The sequence below is a fragment of the Barbus barbus genome, assembly GCF_936440315.1.
Source record: "Barbus barbus genome assembly, chromosome: 45".
NCBI classification, from domain to species: Eukaryota; Metazoa; Chordata; class Actinopteri; order Cypriniformes; family Cyprinidae; genus Barbus; species Barbus barbus.
In genome coordinates this window covers 5,898,460-5,923,603 of record NC_136723.1, presented here as the reverse complement: position 1 = coordinate 5,923,603, position 25,144 = coordinate 5,898,460, and the positions used below count along the sequence as shown (strand labels likewise).

At 37.3% G+C, this 25,144-nt stretch overlaps 3 protein-coding genes across 6 annotated transcripts in view; 1 reads left to right on the top strand and 2 right to left on the bottom strand.

Moving 5' to 3' along the window:
• Positions 1-3,957, bottom strand: part of LOC306863847 (A disintegrin and metalloproteinase with thrombospondin motifs 6-like) — a gene marked incomplete at both ends in the record, with an annotated part of 80,857 nt that extends 76,900 nt beyond the window's left edge. For all 3 annotated transcript variants that reach the window (XM_079407393.1, XM_079407394.1, XM_079407392.1), the window contains 2 exons: positions 1,411-1,775; positions 3,870-3,957. In XM_079407393.1, the coding sequence (XP_079263519.1) occupies positions 1,411-1,775; positions 3,870-3,957 (453 nt within the window). The remainder of the gene's footprint in view (positions 1-1,410; positions 1,776-3,869) is intronic.
• Positions 3,958-10,664: 6,707 nt separating this feature from the next.
• Positions 10,665-17,508, top strand: LOC306863850 (peptidylprolyl isomerase domain and WD repeat-containing protein 1-like). The gene is made up of 11 exons (XM_079407398.1): positions 10,665-10,814; positions 11,026-11,128; positions 11,601-11,704; positions 11,878-11,998; positions 12,542-12,989; positions 13,098-13,288; positions 13,820-14,009; positions 15,352-15,533; positions 15,611-15,692; positions 15,781-15,963; positions 17,198-17,508. Exons 1-11 carry the CDS (start codon positions 10,700-10,702, stop codon positions 17,339-17,341), a joined length of 1,863 nt encoding a protein of 620 aa, XP_079263524.1. The 5' UTR covers positions 10,665-10,699; the 3' UTR covers positions 17,342-17,508.
• On the bottom strand, positions 17,434-24,985 carry LOC306863851 (E3 ubiquitin-protein ligase TRIM23-like). Of its 2 annotated transcripts, XM_079407399.1 has the most exons (11): positions 24,882-24,985; positions 24,090-24,252; positions 23,856-23,977; positions 23,149-23,427; positions 21,540-21,722; positions 21,239-21,454; positions 21,018-21,152; positions 20,614-20,743; positions 20,415-20,525; positions 20,209-20,333; positions 17,434-19,096 (listed from the first exon to the last, which is right to left on the bottom strand). In XM_079407399.1, exons 1-11 carry the CDS (start codon positions 24,975-24,977, stop codon positions 18,917-18,919), a joined length of 1,740 nt encoding a protein of 579 aa, XP_079263525.1. In that variant the 5' UTR covers positions 24,978-24,985; the 3' UTR covers positions 17,434-18,916. The 2 variants fall into 2 exon arrangements, with proteins under 2 accessions (XP_079263525.1, XP_079263526.1); XM_079407400.1 differs by lacking the exon at positions 23,856-23,977 and having other exon boundaries at positions 23,149-23,337; positions 24,103-24,252; positions 24,882-24,973.
• Positions 24,986-25,144: the final 159 nt, after the last annotated feature.

The following is a 25,144-nucleotide window of genomic DNA, read 5'->3' as shown; positions in this document are numbered from 1 at the left end:
TCAAATGCACTAGTCAAATGCGCGCAGAAATGGTACAGGTGAAGAGGAGCTTCAGTAGAACAACAGTGAACTGCAGTCAGATGAGATTTTGTCAGGCCATATATCAGTAAAAATTGATCTTCCTGTCCTGTCAACCGTTATACTGTGCTCGTAGCACGTGCTTTTCAATTGCATGCACAAATACGACGACGCACACTGTAGCCTGTATCATTTCATATTAAAGTGTGAATGAAACTACGAGCATGCGTGTCAGATTCACGACGTTCAGCAGCGGCAGCTCTTAAAGTAATAGCAGCCAAATAAACTAATATCCCAGCTGCTGTGATGTCTGTTAATCAAAGAACAAAAGAAAAAAGAGGATAGCTTTAAGGATTCATGCATTTACTTTAGAATTTATTGTTTGATAACTTTATTCAATTTCTATGTATTTCCTACTTGCTGAAGGGCACAGGCAAATATGACATTTATTACAATAGGTTTATGTGAGGATTGTTTTAAGTTTACGTAATTAGAAGTTGTTATTTTTTTAACTAATAAATGTTCAAATTAATAGCTAATATCTAATGTGTATAGTCAATGTATAGTCAATAGTTAAAAAATGATTTTTTTTTTAGTTTATTAACATCAGTAGTATTGGTCTCAGTGATACTCGCCTTTAGTCATAAAAAAGATGCCATTAAACAAACATTAAAAATATACTCTCTTTATGTTGTTTCTACGATAATTTGAAAGACTGAATGTGAAATTATTGCAATATAAAAGTATATTTAAAAACTTAAATGTTGGGTGGGATTTCAGAAACAAGTGTGATTTAATTAGTTGTTTTTTTTAACCGATTGACAGCACTAACACCACTGGGTGGTTGCTAGCTGGTTGCTCACTAGCCCAATTCAAAAGAGCCCACCCTATGATATTCTAGTCCATAGATACTGCTTGGGTCCCTTATTCACCTATTTCTTTGCCAGGTGAAGATTAAAAGTTTAATGGCTAAAAGTCATAGCACATCTCCGCAACAATGCACATGGTTTAGAAATAATCATCCAACAGCAAGGACAGCGTATTAGTCACATCAAGAAGGCTAAGTCAGCAAGTATGTGGCCCTTTGAGGAAGTAAACACTTCAGCTGAAGTTCTTTAGATATGTGGGCAATAAAATGCAATGCATATTCCACATGTCTTTGGCCAGCATACTTTCATATCCCAGCCTGAAAGTGCAATTTCCAATCTGTTCTTTTATGCAGAAAACAGTGTGCTTTTTCCTGAGGTATTTTGTAGAAAAACAGCTTGATACAAATATTACAAATTCCGGACAAATCAGAAGGCTCATCATGGTACATCTAAAGATAGCAAATGTTACTTACCCTCTCATACACCCAAAAGCATGAAGATTTTCAAAGATGGATGTACTCACCAAGCCTTTGCAGTTGCTCAATGCCACTTTTGTAGTGCTATATTGATCCAGTAGGTATCCAACATAGTGGCAGTTATCAACCACTGAATGCTGCCAGTCTAGTCCGTCTTTGCCCCAGTACTCTACCGTGAAGTGTTTAGAAACCAGGATGGGGTTGAGTGTCAGGTTCAGGTGAAAGTGCTTGCCGTAGGCTGACAGTTTGTAAAAAAGCCTGGTCTCAGTGTGGTCCAGCTCAGCCTGGTCAAGTCCACGTCGCCGCCGACCAGGCCTGTAATGCTTCACAGTGTAACTCATGAACTGGCCCCTCTCATTCACCCGCACTGGTACTGTTAGCTGATAGTGCTCCAGCGTGGACAGGAATTCCGCTTTGTATTTTGGGGAATAAAGTGAAGCAGATAACAGTGAGCAAAACAAAGGAGAGGGCAATCATGGGAAACCAAAAATCAGCAAGCAATTTCATCAGTGTAAGTGGCAGGTGTGCTCAGAGGAAAGATCAATTGCTCAGAGATTCCTCTTTCACAGCTTAGAAGAGTTTCAGTTACGTTTAATCCTGTAGAAACTTTGTTTCTGATGTTTCTCCTAAAAAATAAACACAAATGTGGAGAGGAAAGCTAAAATAATTTGCTCTTGGACTAATCTGAGGAGAAATCTTATTGCTATCTCTTTAATGTCTCCGTTGTTTCTCCTTCACAGCACTTACATTTAAAGGGAGCACATGAGACTTCTGTGTTACACTTCTGTTTCTCTCCCGGTCATTTCAAATCCTCTTGATGTTTCAGAGTAGATCAATAACAATGTCTCAAAATATGGACAGATTTGATGGTTAAAGTCAGCAGTCTTAAGGTTTCTCTTAAAGTGCCCCTATTATACAATTTTTAAGGTTGCTAATATTGTTTTATGAGTCTCCTAAAACAGGTTTACATGCATCCAAGGTAAAAAAAACACTTTAGTTTTCTCAAAAAATAGCTTTAATTTTACCTAATTTCTAAATGATTACTAAACGACTCGTGCCAAGCAGTTCAAAGAATCAGTCTCTCTAAACGCCTCCTTTCTGTGAGCCCTCGTTGCTGTGATTGGTCAGATGGTGCAGTCCTTTGTGATTGGTCTACCGCGTACAGCACGAATGACAGCCCATGGGCGGACAGTATGCAAATGTGTTCCTTTGTGACGTAACAGAATAAGATTCTAATTCCTGACAACTCGTTTAGGCGATTGCGAGCCGACTTTTTTTTTTTTTGATAGACAATAACTTTATATATCATGCACTTTCGCTTCACAAATTTGCAGAAAGTTTATGTTCACATGACACACTGCATGAAAGGTAATATTCAAAAAGGCATAAAAGGGGCACTTTAAGGTTTTTCAGGAGCAACAATGGTGATACTTAAAAGGAAGCATAACTGAGATCACCATCTTCTGCAAAAGCAATACATTTTTCCACTGGACTGGCAAACCTGAGCACAGTTTGAGACATTGTTGAGATCTCCTTTGGAATCCTCAAGGAGAAAAATCAGCAGAAGACACAAGCAGGAAGTCGTGGCCTAATGGTTAGGGAGTCGGACTCGTAATCCAAAGGTTGCGGGTTCGAGTCTCGGGCCGGCAGGGATTGTAGGTGGGGGAGTGAATGTCCAGCTCTCTCTCCACCCTCAATACCACGACTGAGGTGCCCTTGAGCAAGGCACCGAACCCCCAACTGCTCCCCGGGCGCCGCAGCATAAATGGCTGCCCACTGCTCCGGGTGTGTGTTCACGGTGTGTGTGTGTTCACTGCTGTGTGTGTGCACGTTGGACGGGTTAAATGCAGAGCACGAATTCCGAGTATGGGTCACCATACTTGGCCGTATGTCACTTCACTTCACTTCAAAAATCTAAATTTTCTCTCAATTTAGTCTCACTAATGTCTAGGAGAAACAATTGAGATGTTAAAGGGATCTTTTGTCGTCTTTTTTCTTTAGTAAAGATCTGTTTAATGTCTCAATTGTTTCTCCTAGTCGTAGACATCAGTAAGTATGCTGCTCTGATTTCTCTCCTATAGAGCGTTTCAGCGGAGATCTCAAAAACATCTCACACTGTGATCAAGTCTGCCAGAAAAAAGCCAGAGATCTCAAAATGAACTCAAGCGTTTCTCATCAATTTTTTCCAAGATCAACTCATCTGAGTTACGCTACCCACATTTATTTTATAGCTCTGTACTCTCTTACTGTATGTCAATAATTGTCTCATTTGTTCATCTGTTTATTTCTCCTAAGAAGAAGCATCTGAGATGAGCTTGACACTAACATGAAACATAACTGAACAATAAAAAGTTTCCTCTGGGCAGAGCTGAAAGTGTCGTAATCGCATCACTGTAAGCAGAAATGAATTATGGCTTGCTGCTGGTGAATTTTCAGACCTGCTATCACATCAGCTGTTAGCTAAAGTCATCACTATATGTTCTTGTCCACACGTTATTAAACCTACCTTGAGAGTTGTATGAAAGGATCTGAGCTTCAGCAGCGGCCAAGACCAGGCTAAATATCCAAGTCAGCGTCTTCCAAAAAATTTCCATAATTTAAGGAAGATCTGACATGGGGTGGGGTAGGGGGGTTGGGGGAGGCTACAAGTGGATTAAAGCGATATGATCAATCCAGCTTTGCACCATAACATATCCGTGACAAGCATCTTCGACACATTTGAATCTCAGTCCAAACTTAATCCCAGGTTTAAAGGTCTTCCTAAAGGTGACTTGATCCTGCACCTTTGTCAGCCATGAGCAGGGCAAGAATCCATATGAATTCTCTTCATGTTATTCCAAAACAGCAGATCTATATTAGCAGCTTGTCCCAAACGATCCATTTGTTTGCCTGAAAATGAATGAATAAAATGAATGGGGGGGGGGGGACTCGACAGTAGAAAATTGCCAGTTTGTAAACTTAAAATGGATTTTGACTGAACATAGCTCTTTAACTGCAAATACTAAACATGCTTTGTCTTATCAAACATCAGGAGCAGATTGCAATTCCTTAGCTGTAACATCTGGACTCGAACAGGTTTGATCACACACGCACACACATAACGGTGAGCTCATAGGTGTTGAGTCGGATGCCGTAACTTCAGGTTATCATTTTCACACCTGCACTTGACTATTAGCAGCCCTGCCTGTTTCCGACTCAAGGCATGAAACCATGCTGCAAAAACCTGTTGGAAATAACTTGACTGGTTCTGATCACTCTGACGCTTCACCAGCCATTTACAACCTTTCCAGATTCTTGGTGTGTGAATGGAATCAACAAGCATTTATTTAATGTACAAAGCATGAAATCAAGTGTCATTTGCATTCAAATACTACTGCAGTCGTCTCATCTCAGAACAAACATAACTTCTCTGAGCCATTTTTTTTTTTGCAGTTACAGCTTTGCATTTGCAGTTTTGCAGCTGGTCTCTAGATGGTTTTTGTTGGATGTGTGAAGTCAGTTCTCCTCAAGTTCACACAGGTGTCCTATCAGAGTAACACAAGTGCAGAACTTAATCCACTAACGTTTGACATCAAAATATTTTTGTCTTCATTTTGAACAGTATATTTCAATTGACTTATTGTTATATAAAAACACCCAAAATGACACTTCACACAAAACGGTTTGATATTACACGCTGCAATGCGTTCATACATTTTTAAGTGTGTATTAAATGGATAATTCACGCAAAAACAACACTTCTGCATCGTTTACTAACCAACCTGTATGCATTTCTCAAAAGAAGAAAACTGGTAACCACAGAGTTTTGGTGACAACTAACAAAAAATTGCATGGACAAAAAAAACAATGATACATTTTCCAAAACTTCAACTTTTACCTTCCACAGAAGAAAGTCATACAGTTTTGAAGCAACATGAGACTTATCTGTCTGTCTGTCTATCTATCTTAAATGCATATAGTGCCACAATAATAAGTGCAAGACTGTATCAATTCAAAAGCAAAAAAATCAATACAATGGACAGTCTTCATTCTGATCATTTACAAACTTTTGTCTATCTATCTATCTATCTATCTATCTATCTATCTATCTATCTATCTATCTATCTATCTATCTATCTATCTATCTATCTATCTGTCTATCTATCTATCTATCTATCTATCTATCTGTGAAGCAGGACTGAGTTACAGTACTGTTGCTAGACTCAATGTATAGAGCTCGTGACAGTAAAAGCAACTCTAGAAGTAACTCACCGGATGAACATCAAATGAAACGCCGGCTTTTCTCTAGAACAGCCAGCAGAGGAGTCCAGTTCCAACAGATATATCCTAAATGTCAGCTCCTTTCGCATGTGTTTCTTACTATCGCAGCAGAAGCTGAAGCCGTGACTGTGCAGACGAACATTCATGAGTTTAATAAAACGACTTCTTCCAGACAGCAGCTCGAGTCTAAAACGTGTCTGACCCAGACAGCTGGCGACTGCCCAACACTATTACACTGACCGCTGAAATAAAAACACACAAGACCGATGAGAAGACTACAAATGGGACTCTTTTTCTTTTTTTTTTTAATGTAGTATCTTTCATTAATGTTGTCGTCTGAGATAAAGCCCACACAAAGGATTCCTATTAAAAACAGACTCCGTTATATTGATATTGACATGCATTGATATCTTCTGTGCAAACTCCACTGGGAATGCTCTGTCTGAAAGACCGTAAGAAATGATAGTTACCGTCTTCATCTTTTATTGTAGAACACATGCAGACAGTAGAAATCTTCATTTGATTCCACTTCAGTGCATTCTTCAGCAAATCTCTCGTTTCGCTTCAAGCCATTCTCATGCCATCAGATGCAGTAGTGTCCTCGTACAGGAACAAAAAAAGCTCTTCATGAACTCACTTCAAAAGCAATGCATGGGGAAAAAACTCCAAAATAAGAAAAAGTTTTGTGTAACTCAGCTCGTGTTTAACTGTTCAGCGTGTGAGATGGCTTATTGTTTGGTCTCGTGCTCTTTGATTCACCAGAGAGGAATAATAACAGTAACGCGCATTGGACCGGTGCGCTTGCAGGACAGCAGAGCTGATCAGAGGCTTGAAGCCGGATTTGAGGCATCCACTCAAACTCAAACACCGCCGGGGAGGTGCGGCATGACGTCACTGCAGATGTGCCGGTGCGCGCGCGTCTGATCCTCAGGTGAAGCAGGTAACAAACGCTTAACAAACATTCAGATTGTCCGAAGCATGTAACAAGTTAAAGTCTTATTATGTGATTGAAAAGTGTCAGTTTTGTAAAGTCAAGCCTGATTTTTTTTTTCTTAATTTTTCTTCTTTTTTATATATCTTATGGTTTATTTTTTTAACCATATTTCTATATGATTAACTGAAGCGCAGGTGTTTTCTTTTTCTAGACATGCAATACAACAGTGGCACAGACAGTAAATCAACAACAGAATAGAAAATAAGAGTTTATCTATCCAAAAAAAAAAAATAATAATAGAACGTAGTATAACAATAAATATCGTCTAGTGTTATGAAATTGGTATTTCATATGCATTGAGCTCCACAGGATGTTTGTTCGCTGATTGAGGATTAGTGTGCAGCGACACCTTGAGGTGACTGTGTGACAGTGCACTGATTTACTGCGACAGATCCGAGCAACACAACACTGGAAAACACTTTAGGCTACTTATTATAATAATACATTATGCATAATTACTTGCAAGTAACCCTAAGCCAAACCCAAACCATATAGTAAGTACATGTAGTTAATTAATATTACTCAGTACTTAAATGTATAATTACACTGTAACAAGGACACCTTAAAATAAAGTGCACCCCCCTCAAAAAAAAAATTATATATATATATACATTCTCATAATCATTCTTTGCATGTTGATAGTTTATATGTTAATAAGTGAATAATTAATAATGCCTGCTCAGAGGTTCTGAACACCACTGCTCCTCTTAAACCCAAGAAGTCAAAACCTACAACAGATCCATGGCTCAATGATAACATCCGCTCTCTGAGGCAAGCTTGTAGAAGAGCTGAACGAAAATGGAAAAAGGACACATTGCAAATTTCATATGAAATGCTTAAAGACGGTCTTGCTTCTTTTCAGAAAGCAGTGAAATCTGCTAAGTCTAAGTATTTTTCAAATTTAATTGCAAAGAATCACCATAACTCTAAAGCTTTATTTTCTGTTATAAATTCTGTGTTAAATCCTCCTGTAAATGTGATTTCAAATCCCTCAGTGTCATTATGTGAAGGTTTCTCAAGGTTTTTCTGTGATAAGGTACTACTCTGAGATCTCAGCTACAACCTCTTGCTAATGTTTCACCTGAATGTTGTTACTCTTCAGCTATATGGAGTGATTTTGATCCAGTTGCTCTCCAGTCTCTCAAAGAAACCATCGACCATTTGAAACCGTCTTTTTGAGCTCTTGATGTTCTCCCTCCACGTATTTTAAATCAAATTTTCGACTCGATTGGTCCCAGTCTGGTGTCTTTTCTGAATAAATGTCTAATTTCAGGGACTACACCTGATAGCCTCAAAGAAGCTACTATGACACCTCTTCTTAAGAAATCTTCTCTTGATACTAGTAATTTTAATAATTTTCGACCCATCTCAAATCTTCCGTTTATTAAAAAAGCACTGGAGAAAACTGTGTTTTTTCAATTACAGTCTTTCCTTAGTGCAAATCATATTTTTGAAACCTTCCAGTCTGGTTTTAAGCTTTTGCATAGCACAGAGTCTGCTTTATTACAAGTCCTAAATGATATCTTATTGGCGACTGACTCTGATGACTCTGTTGTCCTAATTCTGTTAGACTTGACCTCGGCTTTTGATACAGTTGATCATAAAATTCTTTCATCTCGACTAGAATATTTTGTGGGCATCCAGGGAACTGTTCTTAGCTTGTTCAAATCATATTTAACAAAGAGAAGTTTCACTGTCAGAGTGGGTAATTTCTCTTCATTGCCTGCTAAACTTTCCTGTGGAGTGCCGCAGGGTTCTATTCTTGCACCAATTCTTTTTTCTTTGTATTTACTTCCTCTGGGCTCTATTTTCAGAAAGCATGGTATTGTTTCACTGCTATGCAGATGATACCCAAATTTATCTACCTCTGAAACTAAATAAACATGCTGCCCCGGAATCTCTTTTTGCCTGCCTGGATGAAGTGAAAACATGGTTTTCTCATAATTTTCTATTTCTGAATGAATCAAAGACAGAGGTTATAGTCTTAGTCCCTAGTGAAAATTCAGGGAGCAGAAGTGTTGATTTGGACTACCTTGCTCCTTTTACTTCTTCCTGTATTAAGAACCTAGGTGTTTTCTGGGATCTTAAATTTGATAATCAAATAAATGCGGTTATTAGTTCCTGTTTTTATCAGCTACGCCTTCTTTCTAAAATTAAATCGTTTCTTTCTGTGAAAATTTTAGAGATTGCTATGCATGCGCTCATTACATCTCGCCTGGATTACTGCAACTCTCTCTATCTCGGCATTTCTAAATCTTCCATCGCTCGTCTCCAATTAGTTCAAAACGCTGCTGATAAATTCCTCAAAGGACAACATAAATTTGATTCTGTTACTCCTATTCTGAAATCGTAACATTGGTTACCTGTGCATTTTAGAATTGAGTTCAAAATTCTCCATGTTTTTAAATCTATAAATAATCTGGCTCCGAGCTATTTATCTGACCAACTTTATCTTTACAACCCTAGTCGAAGTCTGAGGTCTGGTGATCAAAGACTTCTCTCTGTCCCCAGATCACGGTTAAAGCAGAGGGGATAGAGCCTTTGCGGTTGCTGGCCCTAGGTTGTGGAACAGCCTTCCAGCCTATATCAGATCGGCACAGTCTTTAAATCATCTCCTAAAACCTATCTTTTTTCTTTGGCTTTTAAGTCATTGTGAATTTGTGGGTTGTCTTGTGTTTTATGTCTTTGTTTGTGCAGCACTTTGGTCAGCTGTGCTTGCTTGCTGTATATAAATAAAACAAACCTGAAACTTGAATTATATCACACAAATAATAATAATGAAATTAATACTTTGCAAATGCAAAATAAAGCAATTTCACATTGCCAGGTGTGAATAAAATGTAAGAATGGATGAGTTGTGTGAGGCTAGCTGCAGAACAGCTGTATGCTCTGTAATTAATTGTGAAGCCTCACATGGAAAGTTGTTGAGGGTTATGAGTCCGGAAATAGTTGTAGATCCATTTCCAAGCTATTAAACTAGGGAGAGGGTTTCAGACCACCGACAATCTGTCTAAATATGTTTTAGTATTTTGAAATGTAAGAAATGTTATATTAATAAGCCATAATATATAAACATACAGCCATTGGGTAATCAAGTAAATATGTTAAGTGTATAATGTAGTATGCATTTAAAATTAAAGTTAATAATATAAATTATCATTAAAATGTTTGACCACTTGTCTACTTACATGCCATATTTCTTGCATTTGTCCTCAAGCCGGTGTGAAGACTGCATGTGTGTGTAGAGCTTTTGATCACCTGATGGGACACACTCAGGCATGCTGTAAGAGGTTACACATTTTCATTTTCAAATGTCAATACTTTGCACTTAACTTCTATAAGTGTGTTCATTTGTCAGCCTGTGTGTTGCTTCATGTTAACCCTTACAAAAACCTGCAGAACATAAATATACCACTCAACACATGAGCAGAGCTGAATATAACAGGATTAACAAAGCACTTTCTGTTGTACAGTATGACAAGAATTTGCCTTTATTACCGTAATGGAAGAAAATAATGTTAGGTGTGGCGTTTCGAGGGGAATGCTCTTTATTTTGGTAGAGTGCCTGCTATCTGAAGTTCACCTCCCGTCCTGTAGTCGGCGGTGTGGGGTCCGAGAGCCGTTGGTTACAAAACCACCATCGAAGAAGAAATATAAACTTTAGAAACAGTTGAACACGTGTTGATTCATTGCATAGAATACAACAGAGAAAGAATCAACTTTATAGAATCATTAAGATACATAGGTATTAATACACTGTCAGTAAATAGCATATTTCAAAACGCACAGAAAGAGACAAGGGTTTATAGTGCTCTAATGAGGTATCTAAGAGAAACAGAATTGCTTAACAGAATATAGTTTATGTATATAGATAGAGGTTTTTATATTTTATTTATTTATTTATTTTTATTTTTATTTTATTTTTTTTTAATATATATATAATTAGTTGACTTTTGCTTCACTCGGTTAACGCTTCACACTCCTGTCCAGTTGGTGGCGGTAAATGCACCATTTAGCTGGTTTGCCAACCGCCATAAAACTCCGAAAGAAGAAGAAGAAGAAATATAAACTTTAATTTGAAAATGGCGTCCGACGTGAGCCGTGATGTTTCTGAAAATAAACGCAAACTAGATGAAGATGAAGATGAATGGGTCGGGCCGCTGCCCAGTGAGGCCACACAAACAAAAAAGAAGAGAGGTACGTTAACTTTGTTTACGCTGCAAAACCCGGAAGAGTCTATGACTGTGTCTCTAAAGCTAGTGAGCTGCCTAACTAGAACCCTAGACAGCGTTTGTAGTCACTTATTAAAGACACAGATAGCCGTTTCTAGCAAATACTGCATGCCTTCTGTCTTCATAGCAAATAAAAGACCTCATTGTGCTGTTTGGTGTGTTTTATTTTGCTGCAGTTCTTGCTTATGAAAGATTATACCTGGACAATTTACCCTCCGCCTCCATGTATGAGAGAAGCTACATGCACAGGGATGTTATTACACACATTGTTTGCTCCAAGTAAGTTTGCCTCCTCATAATATTAATATATGAATATTGTTTTTATTGCACGCTTGGTCAGGCCAGTAGTTTTCGTTAACCACACCTCGAAAAAATACTCTCTCTCTGTCTATATATACATATAATTATTTATGCTGTAACACTACATTATTATAGCTTAAAATTATACGGTTATTGTAATTAAATGGGAGACCCCAAAATCATCATCAGCCAGCTAGATTGACAAGTTAAGAAATCTCACAAGCAGAGTTTACAACATTATGTAACAGAAACATACATGCATATGTTTGCAAATATATAAATATTAATATATATTACATAGATATCTTAAATGTGTGTGTATTTGTATATACATATAAATATAAACGTATGCATACATTCTAACACAAACTTTTATTTTGGAAGCGATTAATCGATTTTATCGTCCTAAGGCAAGTGCATTTGTTTGACTTGTCTTTTTTTACCATCCCAGAACAGATTTTATCATAACGGCGAGTCAAGATGGGCATGTGAAATTCTGGAAGAAGAAAGAGGATGAAGGAGTAGAGTTTGTCAAGCACTTGCGCTGCCATTTGGGTAGGTGTCCTGTTATTAGATCTGGTGAGCAAAACTTAGCAAACGCTTATACAGCCATCTTCTCAGCAGCTTGCAACAAGCCTAGATTCGTCCACTGGTAGTGGGTTTTTCTTTCAGAAAATATATCAAAACAGTATTTGTAAATAATTAGTCTGTTTGTTTCTGGCATGTAGGTGTGATCGCGTGCATCTCCGTCAGTGCGGAGGGAGCGCTTTTCTGCTCTGTGGGTGATGATCAGGCCATGAAAGTTTTTGATGTCGTTAACTTCGACATGATCAACATGCTCAAACTCGGGTAAAATCTTGCTCTTCTATGTTTTTTTTTTTTTTCATCCATGTTTTGCTTTATTTCAACCCTGTGATATTCCTAATTTTTAAATGACAATTAATGTACCCTTATTTATTTTTGTAATAAAATATATTCTTTAATATTCTTTATTAAATATTTATTGACCATAGACAATACTTCTAAATGATGCACCATTTATTTCAATATAAAATAATCAAAATATATATGTAAAAAACCCTTAATACAGTTTTTAAGCAAAAATATAGCAAATGTATTTAAAATGCAATGTTTTGAAGGCGGTTTGGTGTCATCTGGTTGAAGAAATAAAGAAATTTGTGTATTTTTTTATTTTATAAGTGTGACTTTTTTAAGACCGTTCCGCTTTTTATAATCATGTCCATTATTTTTGTGTGTGTTCATATAGCAAGTGCCACAAAAGTAACAACGTTTTATGCTATTGTGATAACGTAAAAAATTCAAACCATAAAATTGTTCAGTTTAAAGTGACCAAAGACCATCCGAGGATTAAGCAAGTTTCTTTTTTCCCAGCTTTCATCCAGGCCAGTGTGAATGGATCTATAATCCGGGAGACGCCATCTCCACCGTAGCCTGTTCCGAGAAATCGACTGGGAAGATTTTTGTGTACGACGGACGGGGAAGTAATCAGCCTCTGCACACGTTTGAAAAGATGCACACCGTGCCACTGTCTCAGATCCGCCTGAATCCAAAGTATCGCGTCATAGTGTCGGCTGATAAAGCAGGGATGTTGGAATACTGGACAGGGCTCCCGAGCGAATTCAAATTTCCACGGCAGGTGGAGTGGGAGTTCAAGACCGACACAGACTTGTATGAATTTGCCAAATGCAAAACGTATCCCACCAGCCTGGCGTTCTCCCAGGATGGCAAGAGAATGGCCACCATCGCCACTGACCGCAAAGTCAGGATTTTCCGTTTCCTCACTGGGAAGCTGATGAGAGTGTTTGATGAATCATTATCCGTAAGTTAGTGTCTTATAATTTTAATAATTATATATTTACTGATTTTAAAGTTTAACAAATGCACAATGGAAGAACTTCAAGTAATTTGTCGTCTCTATCAATGGCAGATGTTCACGGAGCTCCAGCAGATGAGGCAGCAGTTGCCTGATATGGAGTTTGGCCGCAGAATGGCGGTGGAGCGAGAGCTGGAGAAGGTGGATGGCATCCGACTGACCAACATCATCTTCGATGAGACAGGGCACTTTGTGCTTTATGGCACCATGCTGGGCATTAAAGTCATAAACGTGGAGACTAACAGGTAGAGAATACACGGCACACAATAAATACACCGCTTCTATGATTATTATAGCGTAATGTAGGGTGGTGGTGGCGCAGTGGATAAGACACATGCCTTTGGTGTGAGAGACCCGGGTTCGAATCCACTGTGAGACACCAATGTGTCCCTGAGCAAGACACTTAACCCCTAGTTGCTCCAGAGGCGTGCGACCTCTGACATATATAGCAATTGTAAGTCGCTTTGGATAAAAGCGTCAGCTAAATGAATAAATGTAAATATATAATGTAAAATCTGTCAAGGTGGCACAACTCTTCTAATAACATAATAAAGAAAAGCCTCATTTAAAAGAATGAAGATCTACACAAGAAGCTTAGTTTGTTTGGCATCACTATTAATAAATGCAACATACATTATTATTAATGTGTAAAATTGGAAAAATGTTATTAGTTTATGGTTACACCACACGAGCCATTACATTGAATCTTTTCAGCTGTTCTAAAATTGTCTCTTTTTTTTTGTTTCCTGTTTGTCTGAACTGTTTTTGCTGTACAGGTGTGTGCGGATCCTGGGCAAACAAGAGAACATCCGTGTGGTGCAGCTGAGTCTGTTTCAGGGAGTAGCCAAGGCCATGCAGGCCGCACCAACCATTGAGATGAAGGCCTCCGACAACCCAGCGCTGCAGAGCTCTGATCCAGACCCCACCATCTTCTGCACCGCCTTCAAGAAGAACCGCTTCTACATGGTGGGATTCCAGAAACTCACAGCATTTCCAGTGTTAAAGGGGTCATATGACGTTGCTAAAAAGAACATTGTTTTGTGTATTTGATCTAATGCAATGTGTTTACATGCTTTAAGGTTCAAAAAACACATTATTTTTATTGTTGCTCCTGCCCCACTTTTCTGAAACGTGACGATTTTTACAAAGCTCATCGTTCTGAAAAGCGTGGTGTGCTCTGATTGGCCAACTACCTCAAGCGTGTGATGGTTTCAACCCTTATCATATTTGGAAACACACAGCGTCTCCATGACATGGCGACAGTGGCAACAATACTACAGCAAGAATAAAAGTTTGCCGCCTTTCTTTGCGTAAACGTTGGGTGGTGTTATGCAAATCTTCTTTACAGCTTTACGGCATCATATATAAGATCATTTACGGATATTATATATTCACGAACAGCTTGTAACACTCCAAAGACAAAGGAAAACTTGAAATCACATCATACGACCCCTTTAAATTGAAACCTTGAATTATTTATTTATTTTTTCCTGTTAATATCAAGAAGAATGTGACACACTTTAGACTCTAAAGGGTGTAGCTGTTCACACTAAGGATGATAATGTTCTGTTGATTAAGTGTGAGCTGTATTATGTTGAAAAGTTTTTTTTTTTTTTTTTTCTTTTTTTTTTAAAGGAGCAGATCACCCAAAAACAATGCTAAAAACTTACTCTGCTTTAGGCCATCAAAGATGTAGATAAGTTTGTTCCTCCATTGGAACAGATTTGAGTAAATGTAGCTTTCCATCACTTGCTCATCAATGGAACCTCTGCAGTGAATGGGTGCCGTCAGAATGAGAGTCCAAACAATACAATAATTCACATTTTTATAAGAAACAAATCCAACATTTAAGTTGTTTTAAACCATAATTTCTAGCTAAAATTTGAATCCATAATAGCACTTCCTCAAGTGGAACCCCCCCCCCCCAAAAAATGTCCATCCCGCTGTCCTCACACATCAGAATCCACTTAGGCCTACATATTTGTTTAGAAATGTTTTGTCTTATAAATGGTGCTTGATCTTTGCAAAGCAACAGTTTGAAGTTAAAATGTCTTGATGGATTTCTTATAAACACACCGCTTTTCACTTCACAAGCCATTAATTAAGTGGAGTCTTGTGGATTATTGTGATGTCAGCTGTTTGGACTCTCATTCTGACGGCACCCATTCACTGCAGAGGATCCATTGCTGAGCAAGTGATGTAATGCTACATTTCTCCAAATCTGATGAAGAAACAAACTACTTTAAATTTTGCAGTTATTGTTCATGCTGTGAATGCACCTTAATAATATATTTTTTATTTTTAAAAGTTCACAAAGAGAGAGCCGGAGGACACCAAGAGTGCCGAATCTGACCGTGACATCTTTAATGAGAAGCCGTCTAAAGAGGAAGTGATGGCAGCCACACAGGCAGAAGGGCCAAAAAGAGTGTCAGACAGCGCCATCATTCACACCACAATGGGCGACATCCATATCAAGCTCTTTCCTGTGGAGTATGTTTTATATCATTTTATAGCAGTTTGGCCTGAGAAGCCAGTATGTTTGTTTATTTATTTATTTTTCTTCTTAGATGCCCCAAAACTGTGGAGAACTTCTGCGTCCACAGCAGGAACGGTTATTACAATGGGCACATATTTCATCGTGTCATCAAGGTACGAGCTCCTGTCGAGTGTTTAGACGTACCTCAGGATTTGTGGATGATTGCAGATGTGAGTTTAACAGGTGACTTCTCATGTGTAGGGCTTCATGATCCAGACCGGAGACCCCACGGGCACAGGGATGGGTGGAGAAAGCATCTGGGGGGGAGAGTTTGAGGACGAGTTTCATGCCACACTGAGGCACGACAGACCCTACACCCTCAGCATGGCCAACGCAGGCCCGGGAACCAACGGGTCACAGTTTTTCATCACTGTCGTCCCAACTGTAAGTCGCTCTAACTGCTTTGGTTTTTGTTTGTGGGCAGTAAGATTTATATATATATGCTAAACTAAATGCATAAATGTAAATATATATATACACTTTTTAAAAAAATTATTTCTTTCTTTCATGCAAAGCTTAATTTTCAGCATCATTACTCCAGTCTTCAGTGTCACTTGACCCTTCAGAAATCATTTTAATATTTTATCATTTTAATTTATAATGCTGATTTGATGCTTCTTAAGAAACATTTCAAAATTGTATCGGTGTTGAAAATAGTTGTGTGAATATATAGCATTTTTTCTTTTAATAGAAAGTTTAACATCAACAAATGTTTTCATTTTTGATCAATTTAATGCATCCCTGTTTAAAATTTCTTTAATAAATAAATAAACATCATACTGACCCCAAACTTTTGAATTGTACATGTATGAGAGAATGTGAATATTTTAGGTCATTTCTTTTTTGTTTCGTTAATAGGGATTGATATCAATTTCCTCAATTCATTTCTTAGTGATTTTAATTAAATCATTTGGATGTATTTCAGCTACAGTGTCCATTTTGCTAATGAAAAATTCATATTCACTCTGTTATTGCTGTAAATTATACAGAACAAAATTATGAAACTATGCCATTCTATTTTTATATACAGCATTTAACAGACACAAGAATCCACTAAGAATAATATGTTAACTGTTGTAACAATGTGTAAAATTATTACAGAATTAAACTCTTATGTACTTCTATGCTAATATACACTTTTTAATGTATTCTATTAGAATGTTCCATTGAGTAATATTAATTGATGCTGATTCTGTAACCGCTGTGATGGTTATGTTAATTTATTGAAGGATCCATCATACTGATTCATATGAGCTTGTGAATCTTTTTGAATGATTCGGTAAAGGGACCAGTTCGTTTGAACACTGAATATGCTGTATTTTTTGGGGGTTTGTGAATCAGACTAATCCTGCTGTATTGTGTGACCTATGATGGCTTTTGCTTATTGGGCTCTAGTTTCAGCAGCAGAGACGGGAAACACCAAATCAATAATAAAAATTTCCCTAATTACACAGTTAAGTCATTTAGTTAATGTGTAGTCATGTCACACCATTGTCACTTTGTGAATATTTTGTAGTTACCATGAATCTGGGAAAATCACCAAGTTATTAATTTTGGGCTAACAGCAAGTGAAGCAGAGTCAATTCAATTAACTTGATCTCATTTTCTCTCCAATTAGCCCTGGCTGGACAACAAGCACACTGTCTTTGGGAGGACCACTAAAGGTATGGAGGTGGTCCAGAGGATCTCCAACTTAAAAGTCAACCCCAAAACCGACAAACTGTACGAAGATATCAGCATCATAAACATCACCGTCAAATAGATGTGCCGTCTGAGCTGTTCGCTTCTGATTTTGTAAAATAAAGTTTTTAAATACTGAGTTTCATTAGTGATGCATCATTCAAAGTGTGTTTTCAGCTTGGTTTTTAATAGCATAACATTATGAATGGTTATACAAAAAGCCATCATCAAATCAACAACAAACGTGGATGTGCACTGTGCTTCTTGAGAGGCTTCCAAAACTCACATTAAAGCCTTTCACAACTTCAGATCCTCCTGTGACGGGACAAGAAAAGGCTTCACACATGCGTTTCACCTAAGTACAGTTAGTCAGCATTACATAATGAGGATCAATGTTTCAAACCCAAGGACAGTTCCTAAAACCAACTAATGCAGATAATGTCAAATAATGGAGCGTTTATATACAGCCACATTTGTGTTATAGCTGAAGTACACAGATGAACCGATATTCATATAATGTAACTGTTTGCTTTAGTTAAGATGCTAAGAAATACTTGTTCTAACAAATGAGAGAGTCAGATATTAATAAGCAGTGGACCGATGAACTGGAAGCGAGTTTATACATTTTTTGACAACTACAATCCTCCTTTAAAATATCAGTAACATTATTTTTTTGCCACAGACACATCCATCTCTCCATACATGGTGATAATACACCTACACCCATGCACCAGTCTTAAGACCACAATGTACATTTCAATAAATATTTATAGGCTCTTTTAAAGCCAAAAATTCACAATAGCCATAAAAAACAATAATGCTATGCCTTTGGGTGAATCTCACAAAAATGCACGTGGGTCACATTTCACCCCCCAAGTCAATTTTGCATAACCGAGAAAAGAAAGCTATACTAATTTTTCTAACATTACAAATGTTTAGCTTTGTCATTTTCATAATTAAGCACATTATACTCCATACAAATGTTGATATTCTTATTCCCAGTTATAAGTTTCATTACTGTACTATGATTTATTGTAATACAAATCCATAAAGGTAATACTACCATGTGTAGCATTTCACATTGAGATTTAGATTTTTTTTTTGTACATTACGGTAACGAGAATATGAGGGTAAAATGTGCTTGAATGTAATAAACTCGTAATGTTCTTAAAACAGGTTTCACTTTTTTAATGCAATTTGTTTTCTTTGATATTAAAGGAAAGCATGACCTATTCATGTTATTGGCAGTTTTTGTGAAATTCACCCCATTACTTACATGTAACTTTTGAACAATGGCAATGGATTTGATCACATGTCCTTTCTTACTATTTCAGTAGCTAATCTGACACATTAACAGGCACTTCACATTGCAGAAACCATGAATCTGGTGATTGATGCCTAGTTTTCTCCTTACCTTGCCTACGATTAAAACATTTAATAGATCTATTTAAACCTTGTGCTGTTTGCACACAACACTATTGGGATTTCATGAGGGTGTCTGTACAGAAATAACCAGTATATTTTGCTTAACCAAATTTACTATAGATGCGCAAAATATCTCCCGGCATTAGTTACTATTGCTACATGGGCAGGGTGACTGTGCAAATGGTATGGACCGGCTTGAGTTTTAAGTCTATTAAGTGTGGTTAAGCATCCCTCAGGCCACATCCAGAACTCCTGCGGCCACCAGCTGGCGTGAGAGCCAGTCTAACCCCTCGTGCAGACCTATGCCGCTGCGGGCGTCACAGCCCTGGATGTGCCAGCTGCGGCCGCAGCACAGTTTGTGTAAGCTCAGGAGCTCCGTCATCTCCTCCACAGACACCGCACCGGGAACGTCCTACAGAGGGACAAATCTTGTTTAGGAGTTCAAGGTCAAGGATTTGATTCACAAAGAACACACATATTGGCAAAATGCAATAATCTGCCAAACACATAATATATGTAACATAAAACAAATACATAATACACAAAAAGGTGTCCTTGTTACAGTGTAATTATACATTTAAGTACCGAGTTACCATTACTATATGGTTAGGGTTAGGATTAGGGTTACTTGCATGTAATTATGCAGAATTTATTGTTTTTAATAATAGTAAGTACATGCAACAAGGACACCTTAAAATTATTTTTTATGCCATATCAGCATCAAAATCAATGATCACAACCAAAATAACAATAATAAAAAAGAAACAAAAAGCATTCTTTCAGGTATATAATGTATAGAAAGTTAATAAATGATCAGTTCAAGCTAAATTAAGAAAGTTTAATTTTGGAAAATAATTATACTTCTAAAAAATGTTGACATTGCAGATGGTTTAATTTGAAATTACAAGCCCTGTACTCTGTTGTGAACCTGCAAGGCTCAAAGAGAATCTAATGTTGATATTTCTACAAATATCCACTTTTAATATTTTTGTTTTCAATACTAAATCATGGAAACAAGATTGACATTTTAGGATCTTCCACTACTGATAAATATAAACATAAGCTAAAGTGTTTTAAGATACTTTAAACTGAAGTACTCAATTCCTGAAAGCATAATGCCTTTCAACACTTATGCATTTATGGCATAACGTATGTTTATAACATGGTTGATGCTTTGAGGAGAGAAGAAAGTATTTTTAATACAACGTCAAGTAAAATCTAATATATAAACAGGATTATACATAAAATGCAAAATACTAGCTTTTATTGACGTTTTCATCAAAATATGCATATTTTCAAATAAGGTGAAGAGAAAATACCAACACAGGGGACAGACCAATTAATTAAAAAAATTTAAAGTCTAAACCAAAAATAATCAAAATAAAAGTTTCTGGATTATTTAAGAAAAAATATCTTTGTCATCAGCAATTGATTATTAAAATCTTTTTCTATACATATGCATTATAAGGCACATTAATGAGATGTGTTTTGTATGAATGTCCCCCCATTTGTCAAATCGCTCACCTGTTTGTTAGCGAAGATGAGCAGCAGAGCATCTCTGAGCTCTTTCTCTGTCAGCAGTTTGGCCAGTTCACTGTGAGACTCCATCAGCCGGTCTCTGTGACAGCTGTCAACCACAAACACCACCGCTGGGAGACAACAGATGGCCGGTTTCATTATGCAAGTAATGTGACTGTGAATTTCATCACCACAGTAAAGTGAACTGTTACCTTGTGTGTTCAGATAGTAGTGTTTCCACAGTGGGCGGAGTTTGTGTTTGCCACCAACATCCCAAATGGTGAATTTCAGGTTTTTGTACTCAACAGTTTCGACATTAAACCCTAAAACAGAAAGAAAACCTCTGATTATCAAAACAAAGAGGCATGTTTGGGTTTGTGTACATCATGCATTGCAGTTTCATATAGATACCTATGGTCGGTATGGGCTGCATAAACTCATCTTGCTTCAGTTTGAAGAGAATAGTAGTTTTGCCAGCTCCATCTAAGCCCAAAGTCACAACTCGGATCTCCATTTTTGGACCAATGTGAACACGGTTGTCCTGGGGAAAACATGGACTCATCAGTTTAATTAGGATGACCATATGTCCTCTATTTTTCCCAGACTGGGATTCATAAATTGCCTAAAATGGCTTTGTTTTTCTATTGGTATGCATTCGTCAAACTACTTTTCAGTTATTACCTTCAGCAAGTATGAAAATAATAGGAAAACAAACCAAAAAGAGTTTTTTTTATTATTATTATCATGAATTCCTGCACCACATAACATTTTACAAGCTGAACTAACCTTGCAATGACACAAAAAGGTCAAGTTACCTTTGTGAAAGTAACAGGGATGCCTGCATCCATTTGAATGTGGTCGGCCAGCTCTGTAAACTGCTGCTGCTGTTTCTGCAGTGTCTCCAGTAACCGGTTGATCTCCTGTTTCGCCAAAACCACCCTGCAATCATCCTAATGGAAAAACACAACAACAAACCAACTCAAGTGCCTGAACTGCTTATGATCCCACTGATTGTGTCAGGTGATCGAGTCTGTACCTGCTGCAGTGTTTTCTCGCAGTGCAGACAGGCAGTGGACACCTGTGACAGCAGTATGGTCATGTCCTCCTGCTGCTGTCGAAGCCAGATCAGCCTCTCTCGGACGTGTGCGTCCACCACGCTCAGAGCCATCTCCTCCTGACGGCACAGCGTCTCGTGTAGATCCGCAAAATAGGCACGCACGCAAGACCGGGCGCTCTCGGCGGTTCCTGGTACCTGAGCGGAAAAAAAGGAGATCAGTGGAGACTTATTCAGATGCAAATGCAATAGGCCATTATGAAAACCCAAAACACACTCATACATGTTCAGTATGAGCCATGCCCATGCTGTCCTCCACGATCTGCTCTCCTCCTTCAATCTGCTGCACGATGCCCACTAGTTTCCTGGAGTACTCTGACACTTCCTCTGTGAATGTACGGATGCAGTGTGCCATATCCAGGATAGATGCGCGGATCTGGTTGGCTTCAGCCTCTAGAACAGCATGCTGGTGAAATGTTTTCATGAAAAGAGATTGAAAATGTGAATCGGGCTGGGTACAAAATATCCTATTTGCAATAAAACAGAAATATGCGAATGTTTGATTGACATATGTGAACCTGGAGCACAAAACCAGTCTTAGGTCGCTGGGGTATATTTGTAGCAATAGCCAAAAATACATTGTATGGGTTAAAATTATAAATTTTCTTTTATGCCAAAAATCATTAGGACATTAAGTAAAGATCATGTTCCATGAAGATATTTAGTAAATTTCCTACTGTAAATATATCAAAACTTCATTTTTGTTTAGTAATGTGCATCGCTAAGAACTTCATTTGGACAACTTTAAAAGCGATTTTCTCAATATTTAGATGTTTTTGCACCCTCAGATTGCAGATTTTCAAATAGTTGTATCTCAGCCAAATATTGCCCGATCCTAACAAACCATACATCAATGGAAAGATTATTTATTCAGCTTTTAGATGATGTATAAATCTCAATTTCCCTTATGACTGGTTTCCCTTATGAAAAATTAACCCTTATGACTGGTTTTGTGGTTCAGGTTCACATATGTCATATATACCACACACACACATACATATATATGCATACATGTATACAAAACTTAAACTAAAATTAAAATAAAAACAGAAAATATAAAAATACAAACTAACGTATAAAATATTAATAAAAACTACAATAGTATTTCAATGATACTAAAATAATACTGCTTTGAATTCATTTTTTATATACAGTTTCCGCGTTTTAATTTAAGTTTAGTCATTTTGTTGTATTTGATTTTATATACACACACACACACATTATATATATATATATATATATATATATATATATATATATATATATATATATATATATATATATATATATCACACAGCTTTTATCAATCTTTATTTCAGTTTTAGTTTTGGTTATTTTATTACTTCAGGTTAAATCTAAATGAAAATAAGAAATAGCCTATTGCTTTGACAAGTAGCTGAAATAATGTTTTTAATATATTTTAATTAATGTTTATTTTTATTTCAAGTAAAACTAAAAATATTTTATTATAAGTAAGGTTTATTTTAAGTAAAACGTTTTATGGTTTTAGTTTATTTAATAATAATCCTATAATAATAACAATACTTCAGTGTTATTGCAACAGAAACAACATTATTTAAGCAATATTTCAGGATCTTTCTTAAGTACTTCAATGCACTTGCAAAGCAACTTTAAACAATGCATGTAAAGACCAACTGCATTGTTACATTCCTTAAATTTGAATGAAATCAGAAAATTTACCATAGGAATCAATTGAAACTGAATAAAAACTTTGTGAATGAGAATTAAACTGAATCAAGAAATCCAAGCCAATAACCTAAGCCTAAAGACTAACAAGTGTTCTTGAATTATGCTGCATTAAAGCTCTGCACCTTATGTCCTTGATGCTTCCCGTACTCCTTGCACACGCAGCACATGAGCGGCCCAGGGTGGCAGCCGTCTTCCAGGCAGACAAACTCAATGGCGTGCACCTGGTGCTGTGGACAGAGCATCTTCTCATGGGGCTTGTCTGCCAGCGGCACACGCCGGTGTTTGGCCAGTGTTCGGGTGGAGTGGGTGAGCTGGGAGCACTCGGCACACAGGTGTGTGGCACAAACCGTGCAGTACACGGAAGCAGTGTGAGTCTCATCCTCATCACAGCGGATTATGCACTAATGGAGACATGGGAAAAAAATCCTTAACCATATGATACAACAATGATATACACAACCTAATTCATTTGTGTCATAAAAGAACCCACAAAAGTGTGTGATACATATATATATATATAGTTCATATACAGTTTATAAAAGGAGCCACAGCAATATGATAACGGTTTAAAAAAATAAATATATATATAGTTCATATACAGTTTATAAAAGGAGCCACAGCAATATGATAACGGTTTAAAAAAATAAATGTACTTTATAATTAAATATAATAATAAGATATTATAAGAGTAAAAATTGGTATAATCATTTTGTGGTATGCTGATATATAATATATTATTATTATTAATGTTATTACTATTATCATCATAATTGTTATTATTATTAATTTTGAAATACCCATTTTAGAATAGAAAATGCACATCTCTAACCTCTCCCATCTCGCGAAGCACGTCCTCTGACATGCCTGACTGATTGCTGGCCCCATTCTGCAGCCGTTCAAGCAGTTCTAGCAGAGCAAAGTTCTTCTTCAGGCCCCATACACCCGAGTCTCCTGCAGAGCAAAATGAGACTGAGTGAGACATTTCTTTCCACTACGTACATAAATCCTAAATTTAGGATTATACTGTTACTATAAAGAAATAAAAAGGCAATGTTAAACTCACCCAGCTCCGTGGCCTGTCTGTCGAAGGGGCAGCGCACTGCCCTGCCGTGAAGAGGCAGACGGGTCAAGCAGTCGTGACACACCGTGTGTCCACACAGCAGCAGCCGCGGCACCTTGTCGCCTTGCAGTGAAAACACATCCTCACAAACACCGCACTCCAACACCTTGAGAACAACACACATATATGCAAATAAAAGCTTTTTATCAAATGTTTTGCTTTCTTTAAAATTACTCACATGGTTTGATATTTGTGATCTAATGCAATAATATTTACATACATTTACATGTGCCTTGGGAATTATAAAAATAATTAATATTACAATACTTCAGTAAATTACAATCATATCCAGTCCAATGTTATTATGCAGCAACACACCTCTGTTATACATGAATACGCCTTGAGCACAACTCATTCATCCATAATTTCTCAAATAAGTCTAATTTGGGCCTAAATTGGCATCTTAGGTTTTGGGACACAGCCAGTGCTCTGACCAGTTTATCATTTAGCTAACCAGCTCAGTGCCAATGCTGTCAAAGCTATATATTTATCAATACAACACAATATTTCATAACACATTGATGTTTAAAGTGTTATGATGAGTTTATAAATGCGTGTGTAACAGTGTTTCAGATAAAGAACACAATGACGGTTTTGAACGTTGCTATCATTAGCATGCTAACGCGGCTGCAGCAGCTCATTGAACTCCGGCAGGACAAAAAAATAACACCCACCACATGATTTTTATGAGCTACACCTCAAGTGTAGAGGTTATTTATGCGATATGCATCATACCTTCACCGCATTACCGGCTGTACCGCGGCCGTGTCTCACACACGGCTCCATCGACGCTGCGCTCGCCTGTTTATTTACACCGACAGCAGCGGCCATCCTCGGACTGAACCATCTGTTGACACGTCGGTGTGAACTTCACACACTTCTGTTGGACACGCTTAAGCTGTCAAATAGAAAATAAAAAATATCAGAAGGACAAGTTTATTTGTAAATGTTTCCTATTGTAAAGTGGTATCACGGATATGTATTGTATGACTGAATAA

Bases quoted from the DNA above. Each gene is read 5' to 3' on its own strand.
- LOC306863851 (XM_079407399.1), bottom strand. From the start codon at position 24,977: ATGGCCGCTGCTGTCGGTGTAAATAAACAGGCGAGCGCAGCGTCGATG. The intron at 21,723-23,148 runs GTGCAGAGCTTT...ACATTTCACCAG, and splicing joins GGAAGCATCAAGGACATAAG to CATGCTGTTCTAGAGGCTGA. The intron at 19,097-20,208 runs GTGAGCGATTTG...GTCCCTCTGTAG, and splicing joins TCATCTTCGCTAACAAACAG to GACGTTCCCGGTGCGGTGTC.
- LOC306863850 (XM_079407398.1), top strand. From the start codon at position 10,700: ATGGCGTCCGACGTGAGCCGTGATGTTTCTGAAAATAAACGCAAACTA. The intron at 10,815-11,025 runs GTACGTTAACTT...ATTTTGCTGCAG, and splicing joins ACAAACAAAAAAGAAGAGAG to TTCTTGCTTATGAAAGATTA. The intron at 15,964-17,197 runs GTAAGTCGCTCT...CTCTCCAATTAG, and splicing joins TCATCACTGTCGTCCCAACT to CCCTGGCTGGACAACAAGCA.